The sequence below is a fragment of the Pagrus major genome, chromosome 17 (genome assembly GCF_040436345.1).
Source record: "Pagrus major chromosome 17, Pma_NU_1.0".
NCBI classification, from domain to species: domain Eukaryota; kingdom Metazoa; phylum Chordata; class Actinopteri; order Spariformes; family Sparidae; genus Pagrus; species Pagrus major.
The window spans coordinates 17,841,209-17,851,705 of record NC_133231.1 but is presented as its reverse complement, the minus strand read 5'-3'; the positions used below and the strand labels follow the sequence as shown (position 1 = coordinate 17,851,705).

The 10,497-nt window shown below is 37.0% G+C and overlaps 1 protein-coding gene across 2 annotated transcripts; it reads right to left on the bottom strand.

Moving 5' to 3' along the window:
- Positions 1–4,414: 4,414 nt before the first annotated feature.
- On the bottom strand, positions 4,415–8,726 carry them4 (thioesterase superfamily member 4). 2 transcript variants are annotated; one of them, XM_073485613.1, is made up of 6 exons: positions 8,301–8,726; positions 6,827–7,019; positions 6,181–6,343; positions 5,748–5,858; positions 5,027–5,151; positions 4,415–4,922 (listed from the first exon to the last, which is right to left on the bottom strand). In XM_073485613.1, the coding sequence occupies exons 1-6, from the start codon at positions 8,430–8,432 to the stop codon at positions 4,876–4,878; spliced, it is 771 nt and encodes a 256-aa protein (XP_073341714.1). In that variant the 5' UTR covers positions 8,433–8,726; the 3' UTR covers positions 4,415–4,875. The 2 variants fall into 2 exon arrangements, with proteins under 2 accessions (XP_073341714.1, XP_073341715.1); XM_073485614.1 differs by having other exon boundaries at positions 6,181–6,240; positions 6,838–7,019.
- Positions 8,727–10,497: the final 1,771 nt, after the last annotated feature.

The following is a 10,497-nucleotide window of genomic DNA, read 5'->3' as shown; positions in this document are numbered from 1 at the left end:
CAATGCAAGAAAAGGCCATTTGCTGAAGTCTTAGACTCCATTACATTTATCTAACAGCTGGAGATGCTGCTTACTTTGGAGGGAGGACTTAAAGGGTAACTCCACCATTTTGACATAGGCCATTAAAGTGTGTTTACAGGTCTTGAAGAGTGCTACTGCATAATCAAAAAAAGGAGCATTAAGCCTTTCCGCTTTTCCACCAACATTTTTTAAACACGGGTCAACCCGCTAAAAACCGTCTAATGAGCCCATTCCCACTTCCCACAAGCAAGGCAGCCTGTCTGTGATTTTTATCTCAAGTGTTACGTTGTACGTATCACGTCACGATTGCGCCTGGAAACAGTTGTAACGGAAGAGAAAACAACAATAGACACATTGTGAAAGAAGCGTCTGTAAAACGGTGGATGAATTCTTTTGAGAGTCACAACCCCCATGAAATGACTCAATTCACTGTCATAATTTGAGTCATTTGGAAAGTCTAGAAGAGCCGCACGATTAAATCATTTAATCCACATTCAAGTTAGCTGGGCGCTAAACCGGAAGTTAGCCGGCTCTGTCGGCGGTCCAGGTATTTTCACAGCTGGAAAGTCAAGTTTTTTTGGCTGCAAAACACAACTGAGCAGCTTTCATAGGAATGAACGGGGCTCCACCTCCAACACTGTGTCCAGGAATAAAATGTCCTTGAATAGACTGCATCCCAAATTCCTTTCTTATTTAAGCACCACCACCGGATGTTGACAACACGTCATCACTTTGTGCGCAGAATTTAGTGTGTTCATCCGGGCCTTACGTTTAGATCAAAGCCGAGTCGAGGTGATAAACACATGTCTACTGCACAGTCAAGTGACTCGGGTGTAAATGCCAAGTTTACACATTTCCATTGCACACAAAAGCCTGATCTTTGCGGGTTTAAGTGGGATTTTTGGCCAGTGGAAAAGGGGTATGCGTTGCATTCTGGGTAATGTAGGCACCAGGTTTTGAAATGGAAGAAGAATGAATGGAATTAAAACGGTGATATCTCTGGTTCTGCTGTATCAAAAGTTATTGTTTGCTTTTAAAGGTGCAATATTTAATAATTTTAGTTTAAAACATTAAAAAATTAACCAAAATTATCAACAGAATATGAAATAACAGTTTTGACGTTATGTCAAATTGTGTTGCAGAGATATGTATACTGAAGTTAGCATGCTAACCAGCTAGCGCTGGGCCTGAAGACATATTTCTCCCAGTGCTAGTGGCGTCAATACCAACGGTCCAGCTAGCTGCATGGCTAACTGAGCTTACAAGCTAACAGTCATACACAGAAGACAGTCAGCAACAGTTAGCCACTCTGGTGATATGCTGCCCATATTTGTTGGGAGTATGAATTCAATAGGTGGTCAATTCTTACGTATTACACCTTTAAACTGTCCACAATGAGTCCAACAGTGTTGTAGGAGTGCAATGTTAGACCAGTCGACTGCTTTTCAGAACCTGGTGCCTAGATTACCCACAATGCCACTCAGCCACTGAGTGACATCACTGGGGGCAATTTATCAGATAACATGTAGCTTCCTCTGGAGCCACAAAAGACTTTATACTCCTTTATTTTCACATATCAGTAGTACTCCTCAAGACCGGTTAACACACTTTAAAGTTCAAAACTGGTGAAGCTGCCCTTTAAAATATGAGGTACAAGGTAGTTTGAATTAAAATACTGCTTACACATTTATGCATTTACTTACATTAACTTTAGTACTTTTACTTGATTGACATTTGCAATTATAAAATAAACAATCGATAACTGTTTCAGAAGTAGACATGAGGCCTATTTTGTTAAAGAAATTGATCCACAGCAATATTAATGTCAAGACAGAAAGATAAGTGTTCATTGTAAAGTCACTAACAGACACTTGTAGCAGGAAAGATTACGAGTCAAGTCAGCGATTAAGCCTTTCCAATGGAAGTTGAGCTTTCACGCTGATATCTTCAGTGAAATCAGTTCTGGCAGTGCGACAGTGGACAGAGGTTGTTGCAGGCAGTTTTAACTGAAACTTGAAAACAACTGCCCCCACTCTGCCCCCACCCCCCACCCGCTTCCTCGTCCTGCATCCACCACACACACGCACACACACACGCTTTAGGCACTAGTTGCATTTCCACCTGCACTTAACTGAGGTTAAACATGTGAGGGGCCCTCAGGAGACCACCAGGCATGTACTGTGATGAGCCCACACTCAGAAACCACACACCAGACCAAACTGTGTGAGAGCTCCAGTTAAGTGCAGTCACAGGCATGCAGGGTCATAGCTAATAATTTACTGAGAAATAAAAAAACTCACTCAGCGGCATCTGTATTTAAAATGGATGCAAGAAGAATTTACTTTGTAACTGTCACATGAATTTCAGTGATTATTCAGAGAAATGCCAGAGAACATTTTAATCTGTCTCAAATACATCAGTGGATTTTATTAGAAATAAGTCACTGATATTAGCGAGCAGTGACAGCAAACATGAATAAGACCTCTGATATATTTTAAGATCTTTTTTTGTTTTACATCTAGCTTGAATCCAGTAAATTTAATTGCCATGTCTCTTTTTTTTTAAATAAACATCAACATTAGACGTCACTGCTGGAAGTGCAGCTCAGTGATCTTGACGACTTGTGGAAAAATTAAGAGCAAGTGGCCTTTGCTCTTAGTTGCTAGTAAAACGTAAGTATCAAAACCTGGTTCTTGTTGGCTCAGTAGCATTTTGACAAAATATAATTAGAAATGGTGAGATTTAAAAAACACTTTAACTACGATTTTTAAATAAACAGAATCTAGATAAATAACAGACATCAACCTCCTAACTGAGAGTAAACATACCATATGGTTTCATGAAGCTAGCGAAGCAAAATACTATAAATTAATTCAGAAATTCATGTTCAGTGGACACTTAAGGTGAAGTTTATATGTTTTGGTTCTCTAGCTTCATGTAACCATGGTATGTTCACTCTCAGTGAGAAAGTTGATGTTTGTTATTTCTCTTAATCTCATTTGTTGATTGTGATGCGGTTGCAGGCTTGCAGCCACTCCCTATTTAAGATGGCTTCTCTCTTGAACAAACTATTTGCCTGATGGTCTAGCACCTAAAAGTTGCGAATAAATGCGTTTCAGCACATTAGACGGTGTGCGGGAGTTTGTTGATCTTCTCATCCCTCTCCTATACACCTGTCTTATGTTATAGATGCGCAAGGTATTTTTCTTTTTGAGATTCAGACTGAAACAAGATTTAAACACACATACTCCATATTTGTTTCCAAACTGCCAGTTGTCTAAAGCAGCGAGGTCTTTTTTTCCCTCCCCCCAACATGTCACACACAATGTAAACATTATAAGTGTTACACCAACAACAGCTTTGTGTTGTTACATTCACATGCAGATGTAAAAATCAAAAGCAATGCTGTCCTCATCTGTCAGTACAGTGTTTGTAGAACCCAAAATGGTGCTCTTGTTGCTTTCAGTTGTCATATTTTTAGCATCATGTCTTGCAGTAGCTGCCAGAGCAGCGCAGATCTCTGTGATGTGGACAGTGTTACTTTTTATGGCATTTTGTGGCATGCCTATGTCTGACAGTAGAAACTTGTGTCAGAGTGACTAACCAGCCTACCAACGACATGAAATTGCTACTGTATCATGATGATTTTGGGTTTTAACTAATTGTTCTGCCATTTTAAGTCAAGATATTCTCATGGCACCCCACATATTCAAATATAAGTTAACAACCTCTACATGAAAATCAAATTAAAATGTGTTAGAATGAAGCATTAAACTCTGTCTTTTTAGCTGGTGGAACAAAAGATGTATCTCTTTCAATGAATCTCTTTGATTGCATCAGTTGATCAAAAATGACAGCTGAAAACTCAAGTTTCACAATAAACATAAAATCAATACATCCTACATTAGAGACAAAAAACATTACATACACTCACACTTTTCTCGAGCAAATTTTTCAAATGGCTTAATTTTTTGCACAAATCTTAACTTTTATTAAATATAGCAATTTCAGTAACTGACAATTATTCCTAATTACATTTACTACATATGCTGCTAGTTATACTGACAGGTAAACTATCAAGTCTGATCAAGGGACTGATTAAAAAAGTTTGTAACTATAGTTTGGAGTGCTTACTTACTAAAATCTACACTGCTCTACGTTCAATATTTAAGAAACTTTAATGTTTCTTTATAATACAAAGAGAAACTCAACTTCATCTTTTGAATGAAGGTGCAATTCTTGGATCCATCTAATTTAAGATCCAGTAATTTCTTTGTGGAAAGGTCTGACGCAAAACCCTCAGTATATTAACCAAAAAAGGAAGACAAAGTTCCCTGTTGCAAACAATTTCACTTGATGACGAATAAATAAAACACATGGTTTGTATAATTTATACAATACCGATCAGTAAGGCTTTATTAGAGAAAACAAAAAATTAATGTACAGTACATTTTGAGCAATAACCTCACTTAAAAAGGCCCAAGTATTATATCTATAAAACCATCAACACTGTTGAACTTTGAATAAATAAACTTTAACATTAAGCTCAATAAATAATGTTTAGATATGTACTGTTGATGTGTTAGGGATACTAAGAAGAGGTAGTTGAGTAAAGGTACTTCATCAACCTGTACACTTTGTTAGTTATAACAGAGGTCAGCAATGAGATTCATGAATACTAGGATATAATAAAAGATCAACAATGTTGTATTAAGAGAAGTTCCCTCTTAAATACAGATTCCCCCAAAAATACTGCAAATATATGAGACAGTCACACAGGCGCTCAAACACACACACATTTTGTGGTCTCGGCTCGCTGACAGTGTTAGCTGGTGGTAAACTGGTGCGTTTATGTCAGCCTCCCAGTAGTAAGTGGCCGATGTTGATTGACACGAACAGTGCTGCACAAAAAGAAACAGGACAGTGACAATACAGCGGAGCAGAGAGGTGACCAACCACAAGCTCCATCAGACATCATGGCCATCAGACATGAGATGTATGTTACCTGTTGTTTCTGTGTGGACTTTGGAGCCATCGGTGCTGGTCACTTTACATATAATAAATGTTTTTCTGCCTTCCTTCTTATCCAGAGTGGATTCAAGCAGCACTGTGCTTCCCAGTGGGATGGGGCTGTGGACAAGACAAGTATTAGTCAAGGCAAACTGACTGTGGATGATGATAGTCGTACAATTTGACATCATTATTTTAGTTTTTTTGTTATCTGTGAACATCTGGCATTCAGTACATTTATGCTGATTTTGTGAGTCAAACAACAGTGTAAAAACTACACAGATAACTGAATTGGATCTTTCATTTGTGTGTTCAATCACTGTAAATGCACACTAAACCAACCCAGAGGTGGTTGACACTTGTTTGACTTCTAATGAAACGCCTCATATGAACACTTACACCCTGCACATGGCACAACGTTCCACTGAAACAAATGAGGTTACACAGACACACAGACCCCGCCTGTTCCTAACACCGAGATGAGATGATAAAATTAACAACAGGATATAGTATATACCAGAGGGTGTAATGGACAAAACGTACAGAAAACCAATGTCTATCTATACGCTAAGAAATTATAAAGCAGCTTTTACATTTTGACTTATATTTTATCAAAGCAATCAACATTAAATCTGCTGGACTACATAACAAAAAAACAATTTATTTCCACAACAAATCAACTGTTTAAAGTCTATCAAAATATTTTCTTTGTGTACCTGCGGTAGCTGATGTTGAGGTTGGCAGTCATTACAGGTCCAGAGAGTATTGTTGCGTGAGTTCCTGTCACCGTATCAATCATGGTAGCTATTGCCCCCCCGTGGACATGTCTGGCAACACACACAAGACATCAAATCAAAAATTTAGATTTCAAGATTTATTTATTTGTTGCCATTTTTGCCTTTAGTGGAAAGCTGATAATATAGATGCAGACAGGAAATGAAGGGAAAGAAAGGGAGAAGGAGAGGGAGCATATTCCATATTACAGTCCAACACATGACATTTATTAAATCTGCAAAATGTGAAAACTGTTATATATATATTACCATGTTGTTTACAGTATGGAGTACAATTTAGTTGGGACAGTATGTTAAAATACAACAAGCACATATGTTTATACACAAAGTTGTACAACATCAACAGTTATCTCACCCTGGCGGCCCCTCCAGTAGATGTCCAGCCTGGAAGATGCACACACACTTCTTCTCCTCACTGTTAACAAACAAAACATACTCAAATGCTGCTCCCGCATCTCTGATGTTCCTGGTAAAAAGACGAGCTTTTGACTGGATTATCTTACTAAGATACACTCCACCTGATGGAAAAAGCACACAAAAGAACTGTCAGCAGCTAATAGAGCATCCCAGGAAATAAAAGAAAAACATAATACAAGTGCAAGCAGGGGTCGTACAGCATATATATATATATATATATATATATATATACTGCCTTTTGGTACATTGTTATTACAAAAAAAATAATGAAATAGTTGATTTAAAGTCTGACAAGTTCAAGTTTACAAAAAAGGATAAAAACTAGTACAAGTTATACATTATTAAAAAACAGGTAATATGTCATGACCAAACTATGTCCTAGAACATAATTATGATATATCAATAATATATGATAAGTTATATTTTGTCAAAAGAACAAAGACAAAAACAGTGCAGTTCAACCCTAAGAGCTCAATCCATTAATTATTTCCAAAACTGAAGCACCATCACCATGCCTACTCAATTTCATGAACAAAACAAAAACACAGAAAGACAAACATCCCATTCACAGTCTGCACTTTTACCTGTAGCATACTTGAGGAGGCGATTGTAGCTCGGCAGTCTCCTCCACGGTCCTTCCTGTTTCTCTCCTCCCTCCGTCTCCACCTCACACTGGCTGTTATAATGCTCGTATAGCCGCTTCATTTCTGAGCCCCACGAGGAGTTAGGCAGGCTGAAGTCCCGGGGCTTGGAGGAAAAGGGTGATGGCAGTGCCAGCTGTACAGGGAAATGTTTTATCACCCAGTAAGTTATTGTAAGTGGGATTAAAAAGGCTTTTTACAGGTTTTCAGACTATATTTTTATACTGGTAGCACTGGTGTGTCTAACTTTTTCATTTAGGTGCCTATGCACATAATCTAGGCTCACCCAATTACACATTTGAATTCAATTTCTTAATAAATTATGTAAATGAAGGGTAACAGTGCGTTTTAATCAGAAGAGAAAGATCTTCATTGACTGATTTTTTTAATGCCTAAAAAAATTCATGACTGAATAAACAAACCGATCTTAAATGACAACTCAATTTCATACTGTTTGTTTATATTTGGCGGACCCTGCCACCTTTCTAGCTTCAAACAGTGTTCTGGGGACCTTATTTTCCTCTGAGAACAGCTTGTTTATTCAGTTATGGAAACATAAGCATGTCTGAGTTGTATTATCACCTCATTATTATTGTAAATATTAAAATTCTGAGTTTGAATTTCTTGTCCAAAACTACATAGCGCTCCTTTAACACCAGAGAAGGTACAGACTGTCCAGTCATAAAGATTAGAGGACCTTGAAGTGTCTCAATCTCTTGAGATATGTTCTCCCCCCTCATTATGACCTTGTTTTCTTGTTTTCTATCTATGCTAGAACTGTATTAAATACAGTCTTTCAGTCAAAAGCGACAGACCAGAGAGTGATCTATTATTCATCCTGCTGTCAGAGAGATATCAATGTCACTATATGCTTCTGAGGTTGTCATTTACATTATATACGTTTGCATTATATTAAAATACATTTGAAATATTCTTCTGCTTCATGTTTGTAGATGCAGTGGGCAAAACATCAGAAACACCTCTAGATATAATACAGTCCAGTTCAACAACAACACCACAAACTACATCCCCAGTAATAAACAAATGGTTGGATCGACAGCTCTCTTAACAGGGTGCCAAATAAAGTGACCACTTAGTGCATATGAATAAGAATATAATAACAATATAAACTGACATATTCATGGGTTTACATTATAGTTATAGGCCCATTCATAAAATACATCTAACAGACTAATTCTACATGGCTTTAAATTAACATTTTGACATTTTTTGACAATATAGACTTGAGTTATATTTTCAGGTCCTCTTGACAACCCCAGTGCTTTACACTGTATCACAGGCTAACTAGAGAAAAGTCTGGAAGGGTTGAAAGGAGAATGAGTTTACATGGCAGATGAAACTCCATTCAAACAGATCATCCAGTCATTTCAAGCACTTTCTTCCAAACAGTACCTACCACCATGCTCCGTACAAGGGTGCTCCTGACTGCCACGCTTGTAGCAGACGGCTGGCTGAGGTGAGCCTTCATGGGAGAGAGACAGCCGAGGCGTTGAAAGCCACTAAATATTCTACCGAGGCTCCTTGCCATCTGTACACTGCTTCAGCTGACGAGAATGGAGGGAAACCTTTCGCTGTCTCTCACAGAGCTTCCTGTGTTTTGAGGTAGTAGGCTGATGGTGTAACAGCAGTTAGCAGGTGTAGCTTTAGCTAGCTAACGTTAGCCAACACCTTGACAGCACTAACGTTGTAATAAAGAGTGAGCTGCTTTATAATGTCGAGTAAGCATGTTTAACACATGTTTGCGTTAGTCCAAGAAAATAAAAATACGCCCTGTTTTGACACACTGCTCTTGTTTCACCGGTGACTTTCATGTGTCATCAGACCTGATCAGACATTTGTCAACTTCCGGCACGAGGTTTTCCAGTACAGCGTCATCGAGGTCACATGACTTACTCCCTGCACTGTGATTGGCTGCGGGGCACACCGGAATATTGCTTCACATTTTCCAGTCAGGTGTGGCGGTTTCATACCTGATTGTGCGTATATATGTATATATATATATATATATATATATATATATATATATATATATATATATATATATATATATATATATATATATATATATATATATATATATATATATATAAAATTAACCCTCATGCAACTGATTAAAAAGAAAATCTTACTCACAATTAGTACAAAAAATGTTCCATGTCAAAAACTGCCATAAATATACTATATTTTATTTATATGGAAAATAACCTTTTTATGTGGCATCATGTAAACAAACTGGTATTTAAACATCAGTCCTGATGATAACTACCAAATATGCATTCATTTTCAGGATTTTAATACCAGTTTGTTTACGTGATGCCACAATATATATATATATATATATATATATATATATATATATATATATATATTTTCCATTTACTTAAAATATAGTATTTCTCTTCATTTTTGATATGGAACATTTTTTTGTACTAAATATGGTCTTTTATCAGTTGCATGAGGGTTAAGTTTTATTAAGAGGCATTAATACAGCCAGAGTGATCCAAAAATGTTGCATGAGGGTTAAATATGAGGACTTTTTAATATTCAAAAGTGTCATACAATAATGTTTGAAACACAATCAAACTCCAGACTGTGTACAAAAGTATTTTCAATTCAGGGGATCTGATATCAAATATGATCTGAGGAGTGTTTGTAAGTTTACTGTACTAAATATAAACACACATTTAAGGATGTGGACTTTGCTTTTTTTTAGATTTTGGAGGGTAGCATGAATTGATAAGAATTTAGTTCACTTTTCAAACAATCACAGCAAAAGCAGTCAATGTGTACTAAACTGTGGGACACTTTACATTGCTTTGACACAAAATGCATTCAATGACCACAACTTTCAAGTTTTATGAATTCACACTCAAACAAAACCATCAAAACTCTATTTACAGACCATTTTGCAGATGTTTAAATACTGCGGGAATGGATCAGATCAGGCATGCAAAAAGATTCTTTCCCAGATGTAAGAGAGGATATTAGGATGACATAATGCAGAATTTCACAGCAATTTCCATAACATTAAAATATACTACAACAAAGGACTAACCATGCAGTAAAGAGCTGCCATTATTCTTATTGTAATAGAATCTTAGTTTATGCACAAGAAACACAAAAGTTTAAAAAATGGGAAGCAAAATAAATTAACAGTATCCTCTGGGTGAGTTCAACAGAAGCAGCTGCAATAAATGTTTGTATTTTATTCACTTTTGTTAATATAATTTAATGCAAGCATTAGACATTCAAATTATTCACAGGTCTTGCCTCATTTTATAAACCCTTCTCCAAATGTGATCCTGTGAATAAGACCTGATTGCTCATTGCACTTGTTGTAACACTAAAGTTGTTCACAATTAGACAACATTTCACTCAACAGCATTGAAGTTAACTTTAGTGCATTGGAAGAGGTGATAAATTGACCGAGACAGATTCAACCAGACGTCTCTCTGTTACGCCTATTTAGGAGACTTCAACTTTGTCATACCATCCTCTAGAACAGTATCTAGTGTTTGGTAACATGCTGGAGACAAACTTTGACGGCTCAGATGCAAAGCAGACAGACTGAAGAGGTAGAACAGGAAATGGGA